Raw genomic sequence first — 26,374 nt, 5'->3', positions numbered from 1 at the left:
ATAATGCATACATTAAATTCTTGGTAAATCTGCAAAGTACAAACATTAAATTGAATTAGACGGAAAATCTGTGCAAACTGTTTAGACTTCAGAAACATCATCAAATATAACATCATGAACCAAACTGGCCTGCAGAGTAAGTACAAAAAAGATTCTGTACAACGTTTTTTCTGGAAAGAATAATAAAATGGTCCTATATATGTTTGGTTTTTAAATTCCAGTAATACATTACATATTCATGAGGGAGTAAGTGATTGATTAGTGAGTTATTTGATATTAAAATGATTATTTTTGGCATAATTTGGTCCTATAAAAATGTTTATAAAGACGATCATGTCCTCATTCAAATACCACATGACCTCCAGCAGATGCAGCAGCCTATCAGTAATTACATTTGACGTTGTTCTGCAGAAATGCTATCGAGGGGTCATAATTGAATTGGTGTTTTCAATACTTTGCTTTTCAATACTTTTTATATTAACATGCAATAACATAAATAAAACAATTCTGAAAAACTATAATAAAAAAAACAATATAGCAACCGTTCACTACAAACACGATTCAATGCCTTCCATGATCATCAACTCTGAAATGAGTTTTATGGGCTGTTTTCAAAGTATAAACACAAATCTTGAGATATGCATGTATTTCAGTCACATAAGAGCTTCCTTATGAGGTCACGTTTCTCCAGGAATACATGAAGACGGTGCATCTGTAAACAGACCTCACTGAACTCCTCCCACTTACAGAACAGCAGAAACAAAACTATGCAAACAAAAAACTGTACACCAAGATTACACATTCATGTGGAGTAAAAACTTCAGCCGTCTTCAAACTTTAATTAAGGAAATCCTGTCAAAACTCCACATGATACTATTTGCTAGAATTCATTTTTCCATGTTTAACGTCTTGGCCTGAGTTCCTTCTGTCATAAACAACTGAGCTGCATGTGCTACACAACCTAGAAATGAAGTGTGCTTTAATGTCACGATTCACACAATCTGCTGCAAAATCTAGCCCTCAAACAAAGGCACAAAGCTGATAGTATAATGCTGATGGGCTTGAGGTTTGAAAAAGTGTTAATGAATGGGTAGAGGACCTAAAAGTTGTTGGATACCACTGAATACTACATTAAGTTTCCCACAAATAGAGGACATTAATGTAAAGATCTAAAAGGAAAGTATTGCACCTTCTGAATTATGTCAAAAAATACTTAACTAGAACTCATACATTAGTTGAGGTTGATGCTTCCGTGTAGTGAATTTTACTCAACGGAGGAACACTTTCTTATCAAATAATGCACTTACATGTTAATTCAGATCAGTTAACATCTGCAGCTGACAAAAGTGCATCTTGGGTAGAAACACCTGCCAAACTTTTTTGGTCTAAAAAAAAGTAGTAATCCCAGAGATTAACCAGTATAAATACATTATATATTGGACAGACAAAACCCTAGGTCATCTTAAGGTGTTTTGATCAAATAAATGTGCATTTCAGAAGAAAGAAAATGTGTTAGACACCATGCAATAAAACCTGGTGAAAGAGTCGTTGAGTTCAGTCGGTGCGAAGAACTTGAGAGTCTGTGCGGATATGAACGCAGGTTAAATAAATCCACCGCAGCGATGTGCTGCTGGTCATTTCCATAGAGATGAGAAGATGATGCTGCTAACCTTAAGGCATTATATCTGAGGGCTATGCGGTCTTTCACACGAGGTCTTAGAACAAGAGGATCCTTAAGAGAGGAAAAATAATCCTGGTGCCATTCCATGGTCCTGTAAGGAGAGAGAAACCAAACTTGTGTAAGAATAAACAAACACTGGAAATATCCATTCTCTGAATATGCAGAGGGAACGCAAGTATCCATTTGGCAAACACTTTGATCCACCTATCAAAAAAATCATGTACATGTACAGGTGAAACGCGAAAAATTTGAATATCGTGCAAAAGTTCCTTTATTTCAGCAATTCAACTTAAAATGTGAAACTAATATATTATATAGACTCATTACATGCAAAGGGAGATATTTCAAGCCTTTATTTGTTATATTTTTGATGATTATGGCTTACAGCTATGAAAAAAAAAATTCAAAAATGATTCGCCACTTTTTCGAAAGTGAATCGATACTTTTTAGAAAAAGAATCGCTACTTTGTCAAAAAGAATCAATACTTTTTTCAAAAAAGAATCGCTACTTCAAAAAGAATCACTACTTTTTCGTAGGCTACTATTACACAGGAGCCTAAACTCTGAGAAAACGATAACGTTCAGCGCTCCAGAATAAAATATAATATTCAGAATTAAACAGTGTAGCTGACTTACAGATTCAATTAAATCGCTACTTTTTCGAAAGTGAATCGCTACTTTTTCAAAAAGAATCGCTACTTTTTCTGAAGTGAATCGCTACTTTTTCAAAAATGAATCGCTACTTTTTCGAAAGTGAATCGATATTTTTTCGAAAGTGAATCGCTACTATTTCAAAACTGAATCGCTACTTTTTCAAAAATGAATCGCTACTTTTTCGAAAGTGAATTGCTACTTTTTCAAAAAAAAATTGCTACTTTTTCATTGTTCTATACATAGTTTTTAAACTATGTATAGTAACATTGTAAAAAAATTGTAATTACATTGTAATAAACGTATAAATACATTGTATTAAATGTATAATTACATTGTAATAAATGTAGAATAAGACTAACAAATGTATAATTACATTGTAATAAATGTAGAATAAGACTAACAAATGTATAATTACATTTTTTACACTAGTTTTTTCAAAAAGAATAATGTAACAAAATAATGTAACAAATGTATAATAACATTTATTACAATGTAATTACACATTTATTACAGCGTTATTATACATTTATTACAATGTAATTATACGTTTATTACAATGTATAATAACGCTGTAATAAATGTGTAATTAAATTGTAATAAATGTATAAGACAGTAACAATGTATAGTTACATTTTTTACACTATTTTCAAAAAGAATCGCTACTTTTTCAAAAAGAATAATGTAACAAAATAATAATGTAACAAATGTTTAATAATAATAATAATGTAACAAATGTATAATAATAATAAAACAAATGTATAATTACATTGTAATAAACGTATAATTACATTGTAATAAACGTATAATTACATTGTAATAAACGTATAATTACATTGTAATAAATGTATAATAACGCTGTAATAAATGTATAAGACAGTAACAATGTATAATTACACTGTAATAAATGTATAAGACAGTAACAATGTATAATTACATTTTTTACACTATTTTCAAAAAGAATCGCTACTTTTTCAAAAATAATAATGTAACAAAATAATAATGTAACAAATGTTTAATAATAATAATAATGTAACAAATGTATAATAATAATACAAATGTATAATAACACTGTAATAAACGTATAATAACACTGTAATAAACGTATAATAACACTGTAATAAACATATAATAACACTAATAAACGTATAATAACGCTGTAATAAACACATAATAACACTGTAATAAACGCTTAATAACACTGTAATAAACGTATAATAACACTGTAATAAACGTATAATAACACTGTAATAAACCTATTACATTGTAATAAATGTATAATAACGCTGTAATAAATGTATAAGACAGTAACAATGTATAATTACTTTTTACACTTTTCAAAAAGAATCGCTACTTTTTCAAAAATAATAATGTAACAAAATAATAATGTAACAAATGTATAATAATAAAACAAATGTATAATAACACTAATAAACGTATAATTACACTGTAATAAACGTATAACTACACTGTAATAAACATATAACTACAATGTAATAAACAAATAACTACACTGTAATAAACGTATAACTACACTGTAATAAATGTATAATAACACTAATAAATGTATAATAACACTGTAATAAACGTATAATTACACTGTAATAAATGTATAATAACACTGTAATAAATGTATCATTACACTGTAATAAATGTATAATTACACTGTAATAAATGTATAATAACACTGTAATAAATGTATCATTACACTGTAATAAATGTATCATTACACTGTAATAAATGTATAATTACACTGTAATAAATGTATAATAACACTGTAATAAATGTATCATTACACTGTAATAAATGTATAATAACACTGTAATAAATGTATAATTACACTGTAATAAATGTATAATAACACTGTAATAAATGTATAATTACACTGTAATAAATGTATAATAACACTGTAATAAATGTATCATTACACTGTAATAAATGTATAATAACACTGTAATAAATGTATAATTACACTAATAAACATATAATTACATTGTAATAAATGTATAACAACCTTGAAAAGAATCACTACATTCTTTTAAAAGAATCGCTACTTTTTTACTTCAGAAGTAAACAGTGTAGCTGACTTAATGTTTAGCTGACAGAAAGTTTATTTTTAAACCACAATTTTTAAACCACAATTTTTAAACCACAACCCTCTCTAATGTCAGAATGTTTATTTTTAAACCAGAACTTCAATGTGTGCTTCTTTACAGATATATTTAAGGATATCTTTTGCATGTCTAATCCAAACAATGTCAAACTCGGCACTGCACTTACTTGTGCCCGCAGCAAGACACCTGTCAAGTTTGAAATCCATCGGACAAACGGTTCGAAAGATATTCGAATAACAGACAGACAGAAAGACAAACGTTCCTGTAATTTATAGATGGACTAGTGCAATGCCCGTGCAAAATCAGTTTTTGTGTGTTTTTAGTAATTGTTGGTTTGGTATGTTTGAGTTGCTGAATAGCCTAGGCTACTATTAGGCAGGAGCCTAAACTCTGAGAAAACGATAACGTTAAGCGTTAAAACACTGATTCAAAGCTACAAGACTCTTACCCAAATCTTAGGGGCCCGTGTACACGAATACTAAAAAATTATTTTCAACTAAAAACAGAAAACTTTGTTGGGCTTAAAAAAAGCTAACTTTTTAAAACGGGTTTCAAAGTGCACGTTTTTGAAAAAGATACCGTATTCATCTCAGCGTAAACTACAAAAACGCTAATTTGTGAAAACGGTGACGTCATGCGCATGTGTGTTCAGTCTATAGGCATGTAGGGTTTCTTTACAAAGTGACATCACCAACTACTGGCCTGGCATTAATAATAGAGTTTTTAGTTGTTTCCACAGATCCATGTGAACAGGGATCATTTTAACAATGCTGTTGTCTGTACATGAAAAACGCAAAGGAAAAACCTTTTCTGCTTTTAGAACATTGTTTTCGTGTAACTGTACCCTTAACCACTACAACACATCACCCCAAAGAAAATCCCCATTCAACCTAAAACCTAAAGCAAAGTCTTACCTGATTAGGACTCATTCTCCATGGTAACAGAAACAGGCTGACATACCTCTGGAAGACAATTCCACACCGATCAGTTTCATAAATGCATACATTTCCCTCACATTTATCAACTGCATTAGGGAGCAAACTGGTGTACATTAAGGAGCAGTGTGTCTCCATTAAAGCTTCAGAGAAATCATTAGACTTTTAACAATATCTAGTGATAAAAAACCCACCATATTTCACAATGTTCTCTAGCAATATAAAGGGTGTAAAAGCTTCGCCGTGACGTACCTATGTTTGCAGGACTGCCGTCTTTCTGCTCCTCGGAGTGCGTATCGTTGCCAAGGAGATGATTCTGTGACTCACTCAGAGGTCTGGGGTTTGTCTGTCCATCAACAGTGCTGTTACCATAACAACCATTATATGTCAGTCACAAGCACTTATGGAGACTTCCACTGCTCCAAAATAAACCTCACCCTGGATTATATTTTTACTATTAACAGTGCCGCTCTGAAGACATTTCTGGGAAAACAGACTTCTAGAATGTCTGAGATTAAAAGAGAATGCACATAAAGGGAAAAATAATCATGGTTTAATTTGTTCTCATGACGAACTGCAGAATTATACTGCCATTCAAATGACTAGAGGAATTGTAAACATAGTAGATTGTAATTACCATTTAATGGCCTGGTGTTCAACATTGCCTTGCTCTGAGTCAACGTTGACTAGGCGAGTAGGGAATGTGTAGCCATCGCCTAAACTAGAGAGGAAAAAACAGCTACTCATGCAACCATAACTTGCCACACAACACTGAATGGTTTCTCATGAGGGTGTTTATAATCTTACAATTAACATTAAACTTAAATTATCATTTACTTTCTTAATACACATTTCTGTATCTAATTATGAATGATTTATTGGTGCATTTTATTAATAAAAAAAAAGTTACCTGCTGTAAATGGGTATGCACCAACATAGCTTCTGGTCCCCAAACACCTGGGTGATATTCTTACGGAAGCCCAGAGTGAAGCCATTTTTATCTGGACCATTTCTGAACACCGGTGCCCTGAACGCCTCTGAAACAAAGGATGAGAGATTAGAATGAGGTCTGTTCCTGTTCTCAACAAATGACATCCTGTACTTTTGAACAAACTTTGGGAGGAGTATCAAACTTCATTGTAAAAAAAAGTTTTGGGGGGTTTTTTGTCTTGAAGTTTACCTAAACATTCTTCATAAGCACGCTCACAATCCAATTGCCCACATTCATTTACATATGACTTTTATGAGCAAAGTTTTATTTGTTGTCTGAACATGTGACTACATTTTCCCTCAGTAAAAGATAATGATGCAAAATCGGTCACAATATGTAACTAAGAGATAGGAGGACTAGCAGGTCAAAGAGTGACAGGGAAAGCAAAATATGAACCTGGACAGGAATACAATGAGGAAGTAATTAGAAACTAAAGAAGCAATAACTGTATTTACTGCATTTAGTGTTTGCAGTGAAGCGAAAGAAAAAAACAATCGCAATGTAATAAACAAATATTAAACAGCTTATGATAAGGAGATGCAAGTAATAATAATAATTTAATAGCTAAAGATGAACTAAACTAAAAAAACATGACATAAAAATAACATTTCAACGGTTGCAGGTTAATTAAACTTTAGATGTGAAGGATTAAGAAGCAGGAGGAGGAGAGGAAGAAAAAGGAGGAGGAGAAGGAGGAGCATGAGCAGGAGAAGAAGAAGAAAGAAGAAGATGCAGCAGCAGGAGGAGGAAGAGGAGGAGAAGGAGAGGGACAAAAAGGAGGAGGAAGAGAAGAAAAAAAGAAGGAGAAGCAGCAGCAGGATGAGGAGAGGGAGAAAAGGAGGAGTAGGAGGAGAAAAGAAGAGAAGGAGAGGAAGAGAAAGAAGCAGGAGGAGAAGAAAGAGATGAAGAAAGAAAAGAAGGAGAAAAAGCAGCAGAAGGAGGAGAAGAGGGAGAAGCAGAAGTAGAAAGAGCAGGAAAAAGGAGAAGGAAGAGGAGAAGCAGGAGGAGGAAAGAAGAGGAGAAGAAGAATAAGAAGAAGGGGAGGGGAGGAAGAAGATGAAGGAAGAGGAGGAGAAAAAGTAATTAAAAAAATATATAAAAAAGGAAGAGGAAGAAAAAGATGCAGGCAATACTAATATCTTACCTATAGTGGTTCTGTTTTTTCCCACCAGCCACAGATGGTAGCTGAAGAGTGACAGGATACTGATGAAGAACATGGCCGCCACAAAGAACAGGAACAACACATGGAACTTTGCATGAGTGTCTGGCAGATGATTCTGTCGAGTGAGAAAGTAGAAAGTGAGACAATGAAGAAAAAAAAAAACATTAAGTATCCCAATTTAGTTTGTAGATCAGCATTTCATTACACTACAAAGGCATATTCAGGCAAGACCCTCGCTCACAGGTCATTGTAAGGTACGATTTTTTTAAATGTGAAGTGTGACATTTTTTAGAATCAGTAAACGAAGTAAACAAAATAAAAGAAACTCGGGAAAATATAGTCCCGCCCCAAACTCACACCACTGGTTGAGCCAATGTTGCTGTGAAAAAAATATTTTAACCTTCAAAAAAAAAAAAAAAAAAAAATCACACATCACCTTTAAAATTGTGAGATGCCCAAAATCGTTTACTGCCATTAGATGTAGTTGCAGAGCTCAAGAAAGCCTGTTCATCTAACTGCGTCAACACTAACGTCCATGTCTGGTAAGAGCTGATTGCTGTGCCTCTAAAAAGCGTCTGTGTAATTTAATATGCGAAACTGCACTCTGTATAGCAACACTACTGGTTATTTTCATCAGTAAAAGAATGCAAAGCAAAATGATTCAACAAAATAAACGGCAACAGTCAAAACAGTGGAAAGCACGCGTGAGTGGTTTACCTCCGGGCAATGCTCTATAGCCCTCCGTCTGCAAAGCTTCAGACAAAGTGTTAAAAACAGACAGAATGTTAGAAGCAGACACATTTTCTTCCATCTTTCTGTGTCTCAAAAACAAACATTAACACAAAGGTGCTCGCGTAGCATTTAAGAATATTAAAAAAGTTTTAGTGAAAAAAAAAAGATATATATTATATTATTATACTGGTGCATATAAATGAACACATAGTATATGCTACTGTTCAAAAGTTTGGGGTTTATAAAAACATTGTTTTTAAAAGAAGTAATGCTCAGCAAGGCTGCATTTATTTGATCAAAAAGTAATTTAAAACAACAATATTGTGAAATAAGATAATCTCTCTCTTTTTAGCTATGAGAAAGAACCATATTCATCAGCAGAGTCACTAAAATCCAAAGCATCAACCAAAACAATGTTCTTCCGCAAAATGCATGCAGTTTTGTTTTTTAACAGCTAGAGCGCCGAAAGATACAGTGTACCTTTAGAGTGTTCACACTTGGCATGTTTGGTTCGATTAAAACAAACCCTGGTGCGATTGCTCTGTTAGTGCGGTTCATTTGAATAAGTGTGAACCAGAACTGGTGTGCTACAAACAAGCAGACCGAGACCGCTGAAAAGATGGGTCACGGTCTGCTTCCAAACGAACTCTGGTGTGGTTCGAATGAAATATGAATGTAACACGGACCAAAGACATGTAAACGAACCAAAAATGGGACATTATGTCACAAGATGCGACCCTAAAAAGGACAGAATGTATACCTGTTTTTTTCTCATTTATCATTTGTAGGCTATGCACATACAACGAGCGCATTTCACCCAGCACACAGCATTGTTTTGGATGTTCGATAAGTTCCGTTGTGAAATATATGTAATAAAAGCCGACCAATCAGGTTATGAACATATCCTCATGCGTTTAGGTTCATTGTTAAAATGCCAATGTGGACACTAAGCAGACCAGGACTAAAACCTAAAAAAAAAAAAAATGTCCAGGACTGAAAAAAAAGTTTTACACGAACTACAAGTGTGAACACACCCTTAAACTCAAATCAATGTTTATTTATAATAAATAATTTATAATAATACTTATTTATTTAGCATGTAGATATGTAATTAAGCAGGATTTAATGAAGTAAATAAATCTAAAATAATAGAATAAACCCCAAAAGGGCAATTACTTCATTAATCTTTGTGATATTACCACCTGACTGTACATGATTGTTTCACATAATTGTTTAGGTTATCTGCAATTAATTTTCATGCATACAGAAAAACAGATAGATAGAGATAGAGACACGCTGAGGTTGGCGCTCCGAAATAGCACAAGGTGAGAAGCGAGAAGTGTGAGAAATGAGAGGAATCAGATGTCTTTGTGTGAATGTGTGGACTTACTGTCCAGAACTGGATAAAGTACTGCAAAACTGTGGCGGCGATGTAGACGCAGTACAGCATAGAGTATGCCAGGAACAGCACAAAGAACTTGTAGTTGGAGAATCCAACACAGTTATTAACCCTGAAAGACAGCAAAGAGTCATTACCTCAAGCACAACAGTGACAGCTAATGTGACAACATAACTTTAGGTAAAAAACTGATTGCAGCTCCAGATGCACGTACCATGGACAGTGGTGATCCATTTTCAGCACACATCTGGGAAAAACAAAAAGGATCCAAATAAAATGTGCAAATCCAAGACATACAAGATAACTATGGCTGCATCCGAAACGGCATACTTCCCTACTATATAGCAGGCGATAAACAGTATGTGACCAAACCAAATATGTTAGAATTCACAGTATTCATATAAAACATTTTTTTTTAAAGTAGCCAAAAAGTACCCGGATGACCTACTACTTCTGGCAAGATTCTGAAGTGTGCATACAATGGACACTTTACTATCCCATGAGGCCATGGGAAAGGATTTATGAATGACAGTGAAGTGATGCAACTGACGCTGGTAGGTCATGTGATAAGGACAACATGGCGAATGTAGTATGTCCAGATTACATTCATACTACATACAAAATACTTTTTTTTAAGCGGTCATGAAGTAATTAAGTGCCAAATCACAGTATGTGATTTCCGACGTAGAGTATGTTTTTTGGATGGACTCACTTGTCGCAGGTAGAGCAGTGATGACATCTGTCTGGTTTGATCAGCTGACAGCGATCACAGTAACGGATAGCTGAGGAGGGAAGAGGATTTATAATTCAGAATCAATTCATAACTCCGAACTGTATGTCACTAGTATATAGATGTATAGATACCAAACCATTCAAAAGTTTGAGGTCAGTAAAGTCAGTAGTTCATTTTTAAAGAAATTATTTAAAGCTTTTATTTAGCAATGATGCATTAAACGGATCAAAAGTGACAGTAAAAACTGAATCAACCGTTTCCACAAAAATATTAACCAGCACAACTATGTGAAAGAGAACTGGTGGTAGTTGAGAAAATTCTTTTTTTCTGGAGCACGTCTCTAAACTTAAACAAAACTCACCGAATACTATTCACCCAGGCATGAACAATATGTCTTTATAATCATTTAAGTGTTTACTATTAAATTATCTAATTCAAAATGAAAACAAATATTCTCTGTTTATGTAATCTGTATGAAGAGAGAGATGTCAGTCGTTCTCATGGCAACTCATTATCTGCTAATGTGAACACGCCCACGGAGAGCGCATGCAAATGATCTGAGGCAATCCATGCAAACCTGTCAACGCCCACATCAACTCGATAAAAACACATCAAGTTTAATCAGATTCATGTACTTTACGTCATCTTGCGACGCTGTAAGGAATAATACTATCGTTATAATAATTTAATATTTAATAAAAATTTACCTCAGAAGTGCCGGTTTAGTTTCACTTCGAGGAGCAACGGATCCAGCAGAGGATTGTGAATTTTAAGTTCTTTATTCTTAAGTGCTTTGTTCAAATCGCGATATGGAATAGTGTCTGTAAACCGCAAAAGACAGGTTTCTGTGTGTGAATGAAGGAACGGCACAAATGCGCGCTGTTGTTTACAGGCACTTAGCCTACATTAGTAAATATGTTTTTTTACATGAACACATCTACTACTTTAGCTTTTACCAAACTATATTGCTATACAGAGATGAGTAAAAATCGACCGAAATATGTTGAAATAAAATGTCTTTGTATAAGCAACGTATTAAACTGCAAATTAACATTTATATGCCCAAATATAGGCTATCATAAAAACGATATGTTACAGACGAAATATGAGAGACAACATTTCGTTGACTAGTTTTGGATAGATAATAAAGTTTTTACTGTAAAATAGACTAACTGCCACATCAAATAAGCTTTTGTTCGCCAATTTCTGCTCATATGTTAAATATAGTGTGTTTTGTCAAAAAATAAAGTCATCAACTAATATGTCATTATAGTGTTTGTTCCAATGTAGGCTATATTCAAACTAATGAATCCTTAACTTTGAAATGCGTATGATAAAATGTATACTTTTTAAAAAGAAAGATTACACTTGAAATATTGTTAAAATTGTAATTGTTGTTGATTTACATGTGAAAACTGAATAAAATAGCAAAAAATATATTTACAAGGTAGCTGTAAACAAAATCTTAATAGGTCAATATAAGCTTTCTCATTAAATTATTTATTATTATGTTTTATTAGTGACACATTTGGGGAGAGGATATATTTCAAAACTTTCTGAAAATACAGTATGAGAATTAACTGCACAATTTACTAGAAATGTTTACCTTGGATATTATACAATTTGCATGCATACAAAATTTGTAAAAAAAATAAAATTAAAAAAAAGTATGTTTCCAACTCTAACTTTGAACCAGTTCTCAAGAATGGCCTATTTGAACAGGATTTGTTTCCAGGTATGACTATGTACTAAAAATGTGCTTTTGACTTTCATTTATATTTGGATTATTTGTTAGATTTCTTTTGTCCTCGTATTCTTTTTTGTGGTACCCTCTCAGTGACATACCTGACTGAAAGGCTCATTATGCGGCTCATTACGCAGGTCATTGTCTTCTCAGGTGTGAATCAGAGCATTATTCATGATCATTCACGCACCCACGCATATTGCCTTTCCAAACAAAAAGTGTCTTACAAAATTTAAATCAATATATTGTTTTATGTGAATGAATAGGCAGGATGATTATCAGATCATTTTGAAGCAAAAACTCTAGGCGACAACATCCATTAGTCGCACGGACACATATTTAGTATGCATTTAGTGGCCTTATTTCAGAAACTTTAATTTAAAAAATTTTCAATAACCATGATTCTCTCAAAAATACAAACATCTACATACATGTTGCTCACATATCATGGTAGCCCTGTTTGAGCTGAATAGAGTGTAATGACACCTTTGCCATTAATGGGTCTCATTCATGAAACACGAGAAGAACGAATTTTTGTGTAAATCGTGTGTAAAGTGGTTCTGGCGTAAATTTTCGGATTCATTAAAATGTTCGTATTTTCCAAATGTTAGTTGGTACGAAAGAAATCTACACCTGCTCCCAGCCACGCGTAAATAATGTGCTTAACACCCGAACGTTTTGCTCATTAATAAGGCTGCATTTAATTCACCTTAATCGGGTACATATTTGCACAGCATTTTGAAAAAATATTATATATAGTAATTACATATGGTTTTTCTTATTATGAGAGCCAGTAATAGCATCTGCGATGGTGGTCCTTCTCCAGTTTGAATACTATTTTTCCGAAGTGAACTAATTCGTTTTTTGCTCTCAAGCTTAATGTCGAACCATTTTCTTCTCACTTCTGGGAATGTTCGATTAACAGATGAAACTCCATTAACTGCATCTGTAATGCTGCCAAGCTTCCTTTTTTTTAGGACCTGATACGCCACTATGTACGCTTGAAAATAAAATGAAAATTTGAATGAACTTCTGATAATAAAACTTCAATTTCTGCATCTGAGAAATTGTTTTTTTCATTCGCATTCATGTCATAATATGATGACCATATATAGTTGTCAGTCGGATTTAATGGCCGGGATTTATGGTAAATGAGAATGAACGTGCACGCGCATCCCATTTACGACTGATTAGAATTCATTAACATACACACACATTTCACTATCACATCTGACGTTTACGAAGTATTTGTGAATCAGGAGAAGAGTTTTCGGGAAGGTCTCTTTACGCGCAAATCACTCGCATATTTACTCGTATATTTACGAATGTTTCATGAATGAGACCCAATATGTTTATATACAACTGAAAAAGGACAAATGTCAGGGCATGTCAAAACATCTCAAGGACCCCAAAAACACCTTAGACCCCAGTGGGTTATTAACTCTTTTTGAGGCCAAGCAAGTCACACGTAAGAAACAGTCGCGTGCTGTAGTGTTACAAAAATGTAATAAATGTTTAATTTAGATTCCAGTACAATAGTATATAAACTGAGAAAGTTGAGTAGACTGGATTCTGCCAATCCTGGTCTCTCTAATGTAAGTTAAATGAGTCAGATTACTGAGATTACCTAATGGCTCTTGGAGCTCCTGTCTCAGCAAGAGAGTCCTGCCAGTCTCGTTCTCGCGTCTCAGCGTTTGAATGGTTATGCTGATTGGATTGGGAGTGGGATCGCTCTCGGTCTAGGACAGGTTTCCTGAACTGGTATACTTCATTTACATGCTCTCCGCCCCTAAATGTATATATATTGTAAGGGAACGTTCCCTTAGTCAGACTTGTCTTGACGTTACTGCAGCTACCCACAGCTTGTGTTCTCAATAAAGAATCCTGCTGAAGATACAACCAAGTCTCCTGGGGCCTCATGTACAAAGACTTGCGTTGAATTCATACTAAAACATTGCGTACGGACAAAGCTGTAAATATGCGTACGCACAAAAAAAAGCAGATGTATGAATCTCTGCGTACGAAGGATCCCACGCATATTCTCTTTGTACATCCCAATTAACGTAAAATTGAGCGCACATGCACGAGCACAACGCCCCACCCAGTCTCCTCCCCCAATTAAATTAATTTAAATATGGTAATTATTAGTCCAATTTGGCAAAAGAAACCTGCAAGAACATGGCTAAAGCAAGCAAGAAACGAAATTTCACTGAAAATGTATTCTGTGTGAAAGTGTAATTTATTCCTGTGATCAAAGCTGTATTTTCAGCATCATTTCTCCAGTCTTCAGTGTCACATAATCCTTCAGAAATCATTCTAATATGATGATTTGATGATCAAGAAACATTTTTTTGTATTATCAGTGTTGAAAACAGGTGTGCTTCTGCTTCATATTTTCGTGGAAACCGTGATATAGTATTTTCAGGATACTTTAATGAATAAAAACTTAAATCAAACAGATATAGAAAACTTATAATCTTTTGTAACATTATAAATGCATTTACTCTCACTTTTAAACAAATTCAAACAAAAACAAATGTCCTTGCTGAATAAAAATATTACTTTTTTTTTTTATCTTTACTGACCGAATTAATGAAGTTTATTTTTTATTCCTAAGCCAACACTGCCATTGCTAGACGGGTTGTATCAATTTGCAAATGCTTTATATATGTTCTTACTTAATTGCATAATAGAATATTTTAATAAGACTCGTGTGACAATAATATGTCAAATAATTTATCAATTACAAATTATAAGCAATATCTGACAGCTGGCGGTGCGATAGAACAATTCGTAGTGTAATGTTTGCCACTTCACTTTATTGCCTCTATGAGTCGCCAATAACGGACAAAAATCACGACAAATGTACGTACGCCAGACATGAAGTTGGAGGAACGCACATTCTTAAGTTAATTTCACTGTTAGTACATCTGGCCGAGTACGTGAAAGCTGACGTACGCCGTGTTTATGTGCGTACGCAGTGTTGATACATGAGGCCCCTGGTCTTCACTTCTGAGTTTCCTACACTTTAGAAGGAAAGGTTCACAACAGTGCCCAGTCTATTCTCTGCTATATGCGTCGACCTAAAATTAAAAATGTTTGCAACTTTTTTTAAGGAGCGTATCACAAGCCGTCGCGATATACAAATTGCGATATTTACATTTGCATTATTGCGATATATTGTGCAGCCCAAGAGACTTCATTCAAAAACATTTTACGACTCCAAATTTTTTAACAATTGTGTAGACAACCAATCACACTTCAGTATGCAAATAGATACAGTGGAGTACAAAAGTCTGACATAGCCAGCATTTAATAATTATCACATTTTATCAGAATAACAATTTGAGTAAAAAGTTGAAGCAAACTTTAAAACTACACATTTCTAAAGTTAACATTTATAAAAACAAAAAAAAACAATGTTTGGAGTTGAATTAACTGCAGAACATTTTAAAGAAGAAGTACAAGGGATTTCAATGCTGATGTATTTTTTTTAAGCTCACCCCCAGATCCTGTGCGTGTATATACGGGTAAATCTCTGGCCACTCTTTTCAGGATTTCCTGTTGGGCCTCTGGTCTCTCCTCTTTCTCATACAGCTCTTTCTCAGCCTTAGGGAGACAGAACTAAGAGAGACAACAGAATGTAAGATTGTGAGTGCGAATAGACTAATATGAATCTGCATATCCAACCAAAATCAACCAGAAACTTTCAAATAACTTTTAAATATTATTAAATTCGTAATACTATTTTTGCCATCTTTATTGGCAAGATAGATACATGACAAGAAATTATTTGACTTGCACTTTCCAAATGAGCTCAGTGTGTTAGAGCATGTGTGCTAACTGCTAAACCACGCCACGCACCCCACAGGCAGTAAAAAATGCAAAAACATCATTTTTTGGGCTTTCTTCCTCTTCTCTTCTCTGTCATTACATTTTGCGGTAATAAAACTACAGAGCAGCCAGAGTTTAAAGGCTCCCTCTGCTGCTGCTCCTCATCCAGATGTGAGGAACATAACCACATACGCATTACAGTATGATAAATATTTTGCTCCCCCATGACCCAGGTGAAATGAGAACCCGAGAGCCTGGCAATAAGGCTTTATATGCACTTTCGGTCTTGTGAACTTACAATGGCTGCTACGTCTGAGGCTGAGACTAACATGATCTAGACCAGTGCAGTGTTATTTTAGTAAACTATTAAAATTTAATTTTAGTAATTCAACCTTCAAAGGCAACATATTTTAACATAATTTTAATTTTATTTTTTAGCATTATTTCATTTTTATAATTTTCTTTTAAGCAATAACAACACTGGACCAGTGATTCTCAACATATCGGTTCTGATTGGGTCCCAAATAAGACGGGGGGGAAACCAATGCTACAAGCAAATAATAAAATGCCTAACAACCACCAATAAAACCAAATAAAAATGGAAAAATAAATAGACGCTGCGCATCTATCAAACATTATATTAAACAGAGTTCTAAATTGTTCTTGACCTCAAAGCATTTTGCTACCAATTTCAACGATACTTTGATACAAATTCATCTGTCGGTCGATTGGTAGAAAGAATGAGTAGACATGAGGTGGCAACATGGACAGGTTGTACAGTACAACTTTCCCTCATTCTCAAAATCCAGAAACTGAACTACACAAAGTAAAATAAAATACAGGGCAGACTACATTAAACATTAAATATGATGTACTGTTGGGCAACCACTTGATCTCTAAACTTAAAGCAAGACCTGGGCCCTGAGGCAAAACTAGTAACGAGAACGAGAACAGAGAGACAAAGAGAGAGAGACAGTACCTCTTTTGAGGGGATGGCAGGTTTGGAAATGATGGTCTTCCAGTAGGACCATATGAACATGAAGAAACAGAGGTGAAACACTATCAGATAAAAAACTGCGAGAGAAACAGAATGAGGGGAATTTTAGAAAAACAAACGACAATTCATACTTACTTTCTAAACCAAAAAAAAAAAAATGCTGTTACTTCATAACAGAAATGGGATGTGTTGTTCATTCTGGTGTGACAAAACATGTGACTAAGAACAGTAGGAGGCCAGATTAGCCAACAGAAGAATTTGTTAACTGCTTTTGCAATATTGTGCACTTGGTTTCACTGGCGTTCCTCTTACCTTGCTCCTCTGTGTTAGTGATTGTATCTGCAGAGAGAAAGAAGCAAAGGTCAATCGGCAATCCCATCAAGAACAACTGGCCTGATTCACAAAGCCATCTGCTGAGTGCTGGGATACTGCTAATGCTCTCTCAGCTCCCAACCACCCAGTTCCCTTCAGTTAGGCCAGAGCGCCAGGCGACTGGTACTGCCATCTGGCAGAGTGCTGTCAGAGAGAGCCTTGTGTCCATCACGGATGGAGAACCCCGGTTGTCATGACGACTCAAGTGACTGACAGATAAATGTCGTGATGAAATCTTTTATTCATTAACTAATTATTTTCATTAAATACATGTATTTTTATTTCATTAGGCCTAAGTGTTTCAATAAATATTTTATTAATCAAAAAGTACTTCCAATGTCAAAGTATGTAGGAGGTTTAAATGTGCACAACATATTGAAAGTTTAATCATTTCCATTTTTTCCCACTTGGTTAATTTATGTCTCACGTCACTAGTGTTACATTGTGTTGTTATTTTATTAACCTATGATTTAATGTGAATCATATGAATGTCAATTCATCTTTTATGTGAATTTGTCACTGGTGTAGCAATCCTTGTTTCATTTGTGAAATAAAATAAGAAACGCAACAACAGAGCAAAAGTTAATTTGAGATTTTACTTGCAACTCTCCATCATAGAGTCATACCGTCAGATTTCTAAAAGGATTTACAAACCTTTATAGCAAAAAAGAGAGGGGAATCAATAAGGAAGGGTTTACAATATATCACTGCACTTTACTAGGGTAATAAATGGACCAGAACACACAATGAAGGGAGTATTTTTAGAAGCTGATGGGAAAGTAATAACTGGGTGGAACTACAGAGAGTGCAGCGATCACTGTGAAGTGGTTAACAACAGCTGCAGTTACAGCATATATGTTTTCAGTCATTTATGTTTCACACTTTATCTAAAAAAAAAAAAAAAATATTCACTTAAGGAGTACACCCTGAAAATCCAAAAACTATTACAGAATTTTCCTTCATTTTAAAAAAAAGAAAATGTAAGTAACTTTAAGTCTATTTAAGTAATTCGATAATTATGCATATACTATAATTATACAAAGACAGGAATTATTATGTATAGCATATCAATCATACCATGAAATTGCTGTCACTGTTTGACAAACTAAACAATCTATAAATCAGAAATCTTCCGAGGCATACCTCGATGAGATTGAAGTGAGCGTTATGTTACTGAAAATTGATAATATATTCGCAATTCTCTTCAGCACGTCAGCTTGTCAAATCAAGCCTCTCAATCAGTTTAACACCTGGGCTTAACGCTTGAGTTTGAATTAACACTGTGCATACAATAACTGAAATCAAACCAGTTCATTCATGGCTTTCGACGTGAATTATGCACATAAATAAATATTACTATACAAAGAAACCGAGCTGAATTTCGATCCATATCTGGTACCAGTCAGTTACTGTCACTTCCTGCCCTGACAACCGCTGCAACAACTAGCCATCAACTTTTATCTAACATTACAGTGTTACATTCAACCAAGTCTACTAGGGTCGAAACTTACATATACAGAGCTCCACCACGTAAGCGTAGTAGGACCAGCACACGACCAGGTTGATAAAAATCACAGGTATCCAGGATAAGCCCCGTTGACAGCATCTTACCGCCTGAGAGGGCGCCATCTTTAATCCGACCCTCGGAAAGGGTGTCGGTGACGTCACGGCACGAGCCTCGTCCGATCGACGAGCTCGGAGAAAAACAAAGAGCTGCTTAACACCAGCAGCAGCACATTAATGCCCCATTATCGTCCAATTAAGCGATAAGTATTTCATTTTTAAATCAATAACACAATAAACATTCAATTGTCCTCCCATATGTAGTTTTGTTTTATTATGTGACAATTCCGAGCCTTAGGAACCCAAATGAAATCAGCATTCACCTTTCTGCCACATCTAATCGCAGTTTATTTAAATTATTTTATTTTTTCAATGACGTGAGAGTTTAAACCCCTATTTATTGTGTTTTGCTGTGTGTGTAATATATACAATGCACGTACAGTGGTGTTTTCAGGGAAAAAAATTTGTGATTAATTCAGTTTTTTTTTTTAATTAAATATTTATTTAATTTATTACATTTATTTTTATTTTATAAAACAAATTAAAATATGTATCTTAATAGGCCTTCTTAAAAATTACGTTCAAAGTCAACATACTTATGGCTGTTTAATGTGCACTTTGAACGTTTATTAATTTGTATCACTTCACTTGGTTAGGCCTACATGTCATTGGTGTTACATTGTTGTTATTTTATTCAACTATGATCACTAGGCTACTTAAATTCATATTTTATGAGAATTCGTCACATCTCATGGCACATGAATTAAAAAATATAATGATGTGCATCTTGTATGAATAAATAATTTATATTCCATTAAAAAAAACAGAATTATCTATTTTGATATCATGGTGACTAGTCACCTTTATTATTATAAAGGGATAGTTCACCGATAAATAAAAATCCTGTCATCGTTTACTCACCCTCATGTTGTAGATAGTTGATGGCACCCATTGACTTCCATAGTAGAAAAAAAATACTATGGAAGTCAATGGGTGCCTTCAACTGTCTGGTTACCAACATTCTTCAAAATATCTTATTTTGTGTTCAACAGAAGAAAGAAACTCATATAGGTTTGGAACAACAATAGGGTGAGTAAATGATGGGAAAATTTAAGACTTAAACTTCAGACTTCCCTTATTAATCCTCAATGGGAAATTAGGTGTTACAGCAGCAACAACAGAAAAACAAAAATAGACAATACAGTCAATCATTAATCACAATAATCTGAATATTTATTAATTACAAGAACCATGCAATGAACTAATTAGCATAAAAACTAAAAAAAGAAAACACCTCAGTTCACTTGCCCACATAGGCTACACACTCAATACTCTCCCAATACCATCAAACAATGCCACTGCCACTCAATCCCTTAGTCCAAGCAAAACACTATTATTATTTAAAATAAGACATTTCAGTTAATAACTAAAAAAAAGTATAAAAGAAGTAGGCCTAATTATATATATTTGTAATTTTCCTGCAACTCGCCATCACGTCAGCAGAGGGAAGCAGAGCAGTAGTTTCAGCATCAGCACTGTTGGTCTCCCATTGAGACAGTGAAGAGGTGAGAGGACTTGAGCGTGGGACGCAAAAATCAATATTACAGTCTGGATGGATTTGAATCACCCAGCTAAATGTAATCTAGTTAATGAGTTAGACTGGATGTCCCAAGAGTCACCTTCATCAATGTGGTACTTTTCATTTGTGCTTAATTTGATTCATTGTCAGTTTTCTGGCTAGTGGGCTAGATAGTAACGGTTTATTTGTGAGTTTTATTAGATTCGTTTTCCACCCTGTGCCCTGTCCTGCAGGGTGAATTCCAACATTGATGCCAGATGTGGTTCATTTCTCTGAACTGTAGAAAACAGACTCCTCTGGTCCTCTCTTTCCATATCTGCTGTTCTCCTCGGGAGGTTTCAGAAGTGAGTTCGTCAGAGAACCAACAAAACAAAGAACAAATTGTCTATTCCGGCACTTACGTGTGATAAATAGATCTTGTGCTGAGCCTGATTTAGAATTGTTTTTTGATCAAATACTCTCTCTCTCTCTCACACACACGGTCTCACTCTTTAATGCTCTGCGCTTTATGTAAATATAATGAGTCCTTTTTGTAAGCCTATTAAATTTATAGTGATTTATTTTCAGTGCAGATTAATTGCAGATGATACCATTAAAAGCAGCCTTGAGCATCTATTGACTGTAATGTGACTGAGTGGTTTGTATATCTACACACTTGGATATGGTTATCCGTAGTTTTTATTGATGAATTATACTAAATTACTAAAGTACCTCTATACTAAAGACGATTTGCAGCACAGCAGAAACTTGTCTTTAAAGTTGGCATTAAATGAAAATTCACCCTATTTTCTAAATGGATACTGATCTTATTGTGAATTATTCATCCATGCATGTTTCATTTACAAAACATTTTTGTTTTCATTTTTTTAATAAAATAAATAATATAACTCTGCCTTCTGATAAATTGACAGTTATCTCAGGTGACATATGCCTGACTTTTAAACAAATCAACACCCCATGGATTGAACCAAGTCCCCACCCTACACTTTGTTCGATAATCTGTTTCACTCCTCCGATGTACATCACAATACAGAAGAACACATCTTTAATTATTTTTGAGCCTCCTCTAATAGGTTGGAGATATGTAGTCTCAGCACAGAGTAATGTGTTGTTCTGTCTGGCGAGTCACCCCTGTTTAGTGAGCCCCAATGAAAGCACCACTTAAGGGATGAATTAATTTATTGGTTCGTTGCGATGAAGGAAGTAGGAAAGAGGCCTGTTTTAAAAGAGAGAATAGTGAGCAGATAAGGACAGAAAAGTAGATGTATACATGAATGGATGCAGAGGGGGTGTCATGCACCTACTTCAGAGGGGACACCAGTGGCGGTCCTGGGTCACTTGGTGGTGTACTCAAGACAAAAACTTAATTTTTCTCCAAACTCTTTATCGATAACAAAGTGTAGTAAAAAGAAATAAAAAAGGTATGTACATTACACAACAGTCCAGAGAGTACGAGAAAAATATTAAAACTTATTGTAAAAATAATCAAAATACATAAATTAAATTTAAAAAAGGAAAATAAATAAATAATGATTATGCAATGTCATATTTGAAATAATTCAGCTACAAAATGTAGTGAACAAGTTTTTTTTTCAAAGAAATGTCTCTTTTCTAAAATAATTAGAAGAATGTATTTATGATTTTCTGAAATATATGGGCTTTCTAAACAAATTAAAACAATCATATTCAAAATCAAAATCTGATATTATGCTGCAGAATTTTACACAATTTTTTTTTTTACCTAGAATCATGCTACCTAATCATTTTTTTAAGTGCATTCAAAATCCACTGCTCATATACATAAAAAATGGATGTGCAGAAGAAGAGAGATGGGTGTGATGTGTAATTCATATGTAAATGGGGGGGGGGGGGGGGGATTTAAAGAATTTCTTTAAAAATAGGAAGATCATGAAAGACACTGATGCAGAGATGAAGATACTGGGTAGGAGAGGTGGGCCAAACTCATGATGAGAGGAACGGTGATAAATAAAAATAAGTTATAACGACTGGAGTCCTCAAGACCCCAGCAAAATAAGTGTGACAAGCAAAAGGATGGGCTACAAGAGCATGTGCTGATGAGAATTCCTACGAGAATTATGTGTGTGTGGGAGAGAGATTGTGCGTGGTTGAGTGGGAGGGGCATAAGAAGAGAAGGAAGGTTATTAGAGAAAGACAGTGAATTTGAGACGACAAGAGATTGGGAAAGAGAGGGAAATTATGTGGAAAATGTTTAAGTCTTGACAGTTCACACCAATCACAGCCATATTCATTACAAAATTTCAACACCCTTCCAATATGTCCTCCCTCTAATGTACAATACACAGTCTTGGATTGGTAACGTATTTCGATCAGATTGATATTTTGAGCAGCTTGTTTGTAAATCTATCACAGCAGGGATGCTGTAACCAAGCCAGTTGCTGCCTGTGTTGTCCTTTGTCCCATACGCAGCAGTGATGCTGATAGCAAGAGAACACAGTCAAAAATAGGAAGGATAAATCTGCATGAGTAACTGGGATGGGAGAGATGGGAACACTTGGAGGAAAAGAGAGAGTGGACGGGGAGAGAGAGAGAAAGAAGGAAAGAGGGTAGGATGATGACAGCCCCTGGCTCTGCTCCATTGCTGACGAAAGCTGCTTAGACCCTCAGTTGCTATGGTGACCAGCTGGAGCAGCCAGAGGAGAGGAACAGAGAGAAAGAGAGGGAGAGGGAGGGCGGAGGCTAGAGAGGGAGGAACAGAACGAGAGAGAGAAAGAGGGAGCGCTTGAAAAAAGAGCAATAGACAGAGGGAGGGAACGAGAGTGGAGACGGAGATAGATACACATTGCTAGCAAAAACAGTCTATAGAAATATAAAGGGAAAAGGTCATTTATTTATTTATTCTTATCAGTTATATTTCATTCATTTGAGCGTGAGGTTACAAAGAGAGAAAGTGTGAGGGTAGACCGAGACGTCGAGACGAAGGAAAAGACACACTGCAGTGGAGCTGGAATATGGATGCACAGTCTGAGAGCTGTGAACCACCGCCATGTGACCCTCAGCCTCCAGGTAAAATCAGAAAAGCCTTCAAACTGTTCGGCAAGCGGAAGCCTGGAAGCAGCGTCGCTAGCATCTTCTCCATGCGTGGGAAAGGAGATGAAGGCCCTAAATCACCGCCATCAATTAGCAAAACCCTGGATGGATTAAAAGAGCCTACTGCCCCGGAAGCAGAGGCAGAGCAGGTGGATCTTGACCAGGAGGATGAGAGTCAACAGGAGGAAGCTCCAATGGAGGAGTTCACGAGCGGAAACATGGATTCAGAAACCACCCCTACTCGGCATTCCATCTCCTCGCTCACCTCTGCTAAGTCTTTGAGCTTCCTCAATATGCTTCGCAAAGGCCGGCGGGGATTGACGGGAGAACGCCAGGCTCAGACCGAGTCTCAGAGGCCTGGACGCCAACGGAAGGGCCTAAAGGGATTGTTTGGTACAGTACGCTGGCGTGGTAAAGAGAAGGAGGATGAGGAGGAGGAAGAGTCTCAACCTGGCCCTCCCCTACTTGCTTCCCGCTCCAACAGTGTTGAGATTATTAAGGAGAGTCTCACATTAACACCTGGGCCTCCGGCTCGCTCTGTGGAGGAGACAGAGGAAAAGCTTCTTACACCACAAGAGGGCCCTATGTCATCTGAGGACTCTGCAAAGGTGAGTGGGGTGAACAAACCTCCAACAAATGAACGCTTGAGCACACTGCTCGGAGATATCTCATCAATTTTGAGCTTTGATTCACTGACGGCATGTGGAGATATTGTAGCAGATGTTGAGGCAGAATGGGTCAAAGCTAGCAGTAGAATGGAGGGAGCACCTAGCACACAGCAAGTGGATAATTCTGAGAAGACTTCATCTTCTACAACTTCTACAAGATCAAAGCCTAGTCCTTCTCCTACTTCTACTCTAAGCCCCACCACCTCTTTCAAACCGTCCCCTACTTTAGCAACCAAACCCACCCCTTCACCCACCACCACCAAACCTTTTGCCAGCCCTTTGACAAAACCTGCAGTCACCTCAACGTCCTCTTCGGTGACCAAAATGTCACCGTCTATGCCTACTGGCCCTATTATCCCTACCCCAACATCCAGCCCTCTCGCTAAACCCACCCCCACATCATCAGCTTCGCCCATAACCCAGCCTACACCAACACCTATCCCAATACCTCAAGCCACTGCAACTTCAATTACTCCATTTATCCAACCTAAACCAACCCCTACATCTGTCTCCACTACACAGCTTGCCCCAGGCCCTTTATCAAGCCCTACAACCAAATCTATCCCTTCCCCAGCTAAACCTGCCCTGTCCCCTGAATCTAGCCCTGAAATCAAACCTGACACACGATCTAGCTCCACAACTACCCCCATGACCAAACCTATCCCAACCTCTACACTCATTCCTCTATCTCTCTCGACCACTACTTCTGAAACCTTCCCCTCCCCCTCAATTAGTTCTACCCCTGAAACTTCTGCTGTTACCAAAACTGAACCTACCCCAACCCCTGTGACTAAACCTGCCCAAGTATCAACCCCTGCAACAAAACCCACTTTGAGCATTACCCAAGAATCCAAACATACTGCGTCTACCTCTGCAACCAAACATACTCCTTATCCACCACCTTATCCACCACCATTTGGTAAACCTACCCCAGCCCCTGCACCAACACCAAGACCAAAACTTGTAACAACATTTGGATTATCGACAAGCCGAAACACTGCTCCCATTACCAAGCTTGAGACAAAACAACCCACGGGACAAACTTCAAAATCTAGTACCCACACTGGCACAACATCTGTAAGAAAAGCCTCCATCTCTGAAACGGCTGCTTCTGTTGCTAAACTTCCATCTGCTGTTAACCCGTCACACTCTACGTCCATGCCTGCTCCTTTTCTTACCTCTGCCACCATGAAATCACCCACAGTTACTTCCACACCATACATTCCTGTCCTGAAGTCTCCTCCAGGTATTACTCCATCCTTCATTTCGTCAAAAAGAGCAGAAGATGATGTCAGCATGGATTTGAGGGAGGACCTGTTAAGACACGAAGGAACTGATAATAGAGACTCATCAGCTACTCAAAGCATCAGCAAGGCGGTGAAAAGGGGCCCTGCAACAAAGCCCTCAACTCTAAGTAAGATCCCTGTTTGTGGTGGAGGCAGACCTGCTAAGCTGCATCATCGAGATTCCCAGCCAAATGGAGATGATGACCACTCAAATCTACCAACACCGGTACATGAAGAGGAAAGTCCGTTCACTCTCTCACGAGAAAGCAGCAGCAAAGAGGCCCTCAGCGATGTCTCCACAGAATCGGGGGCTGTCACCCCAACCCTCTCCCACAGCCAAGAGGACATTCTTGATGGCAAACTTAGTCTCCAGACACATCCAGCAGCTGGTGCAACAAGTTTAACCCGGGAGTCTAAGATCCCCATCAAACACGGATCTACTGCAACCTACCATTCTGTGCAGGGGAGGGCAGAAGGTGCACGCTCCAAGATACCAGTGTCCAAAATGCCCATTCGTCGGACCAGCAATAAGCCTGCACCAACAGCTACAGCTGCCGTCACCCGAAAGTAACTGACATTCTATGACAAAACCCTGAAACATTCCACTCGCAACAGTTTTCTCAAGAAATACTTTTTAATATATTCGGTCAGGCATCACTGTGCCTGGTTTACGCCTTTTTGCAGCAAATATCCTCACAGGAACAACTGGATTGTTTATCATTATTTGAACTTTTTTTACACACCAGTGTTAATCACACAATTCTTTTATCAGCTGGGTGTTTCTATTCATATCACTCTTGAACAGACTGAAGCTGGATTCAACTCTGTGTGCCACCAGGAACAGATGCACATGCACAGGCCCTG

The 26,374-nt window shown here is 36.3% G+C and overlaps 2 protein-coding genes across 3 annotated transcripts; one reads left to right on the top strand and one right to left on the bottom strand.

The window, feature by feature from the left end:
* Nucleotides 1–1,642: 1,642 nt before the first annotated feature.
* zdhhc20a (zinc finger DHHC-type palmitoyltransferase 20a) lies at nucleotides 1,643–19,181 on the bottom strand. 2 transcript variants are annotated; one of them, XM_056239623.1, is made up of 14 exons: nucleotides 18,857–19,181; nucleotides 17,286–17,312; nucleotides 16,956–17,050; nucleotides 15,646–15,766; nucleotides 10,378–10,447; nucleotides 9,880–9,912; nucleotides 9,657–9,777; nucleotides 8,252–8,287; nucleotides 7,517–7,649; nucleotides 6,292–6,418; nucleotides 6,019–6,102; nucleotides 5,634–5,743; nucleotides 5,361–5,408; nucleotides 1,643–1,772 (listed from the first exon to the last, which is right to left on the bottom strand). In XM_056239623.1, exons 1-13 carry the CDS (start codon nucleotides 18,972–18,974, stop codon nucleotides 5,365–5,367), a joined length of 1,119 nt encoding a protein of 372 aa, XP_056095598.1. In that variant the 5' UTR covers nucleotides 18,975–19,181; the 3' UTR covers nucleotides 1,643–1,772; nucleotides 5,361–5,364. The 2 variants fall into 2 exon arrangements, with proteins under 2 accessions (XP_056095598.1, XP_056095599.1); XM_056239624.1 differs by lacking the exon at nucleotides 8,252–8,287 and having other exon boundaries at nucleotides 18,857–19,178.
* Nucleotides 19,182–23,287: 4,106 nt separating this feature from the next.
* si:ch211-244c8.4 (APC membrane recruitment protein 2) lies at nucleotides 23,288–26,086 on the top strand. Its single transcript, XM_056239656.1, has one exon. The coding sequence runs from the start codon at nucleotides 23,478–23,480 to the stop codon at nucleotides 26,079–26,081; it is 2,604 nt and encodes an 867-aa protein (XP_056095631.1). The 5' UTR covers nucleotides 23,288–23,477; the 3' UTR covers nucleotides 26,082–26,086.
* The last annotated feature ends 288 nt before the right edge of the window (nucleotides 26,087–26,374 follow it).

The sequence above is a fragment of the Rhinichthys klamathensis genome, unplaced genomic scaffold (assembly GCF_029890125.1).
Source record: "Rhinichthys klamathensis goyatoka isolate OS25496 unplaced genomic scaffold, OSU_Roscu_1.1 h1tg000569l_1, whole genome shotgun sequence".
NCBI lineage: Eukaryota > Metazoa > Chordata > Actinopteri > Cypriniformes > Leuciscidae > Rhinichthys > Rhinichthys klamathensis.
Note: the sequence above shows the minus strand (reverse complement) of the source record. Positions and strands in the feature narration are given on the sequence as shown.

Excerpts from the sequence above, each read along its gene's own strand:
- si:ch211-244c8.4 (XM_056239656.1), top strand. The coding sequence starts at position 23,478 with ATGGATGCACAGTCTGAGAGCTGTGAACCACCGCCATGTGACCCTCAG.
- zdhhc20a (XM_056239623.1), bottom strand. The coding sequence starts at position 18,974 with ATGGCGCCCTCTCAGGCGGTAAGATGCTGTCAACGGGGCTTATCCTGG. Across the intron at positions 9,778-9,879 it reads ATGGATCACCACTGTCCATG|GGTTAATAACTGTGTTGGAT; the intron begins GTACGTGCATCT and ends GCTGTCTTTCAG. Across the intron at positions 7,650-8,251 it reads CTATAGAGCATTGCCCGGAG|AATCATCTGCCAGACACTCA; the intron begins GTAAACCACTCA and ends CTCACTCGACAG.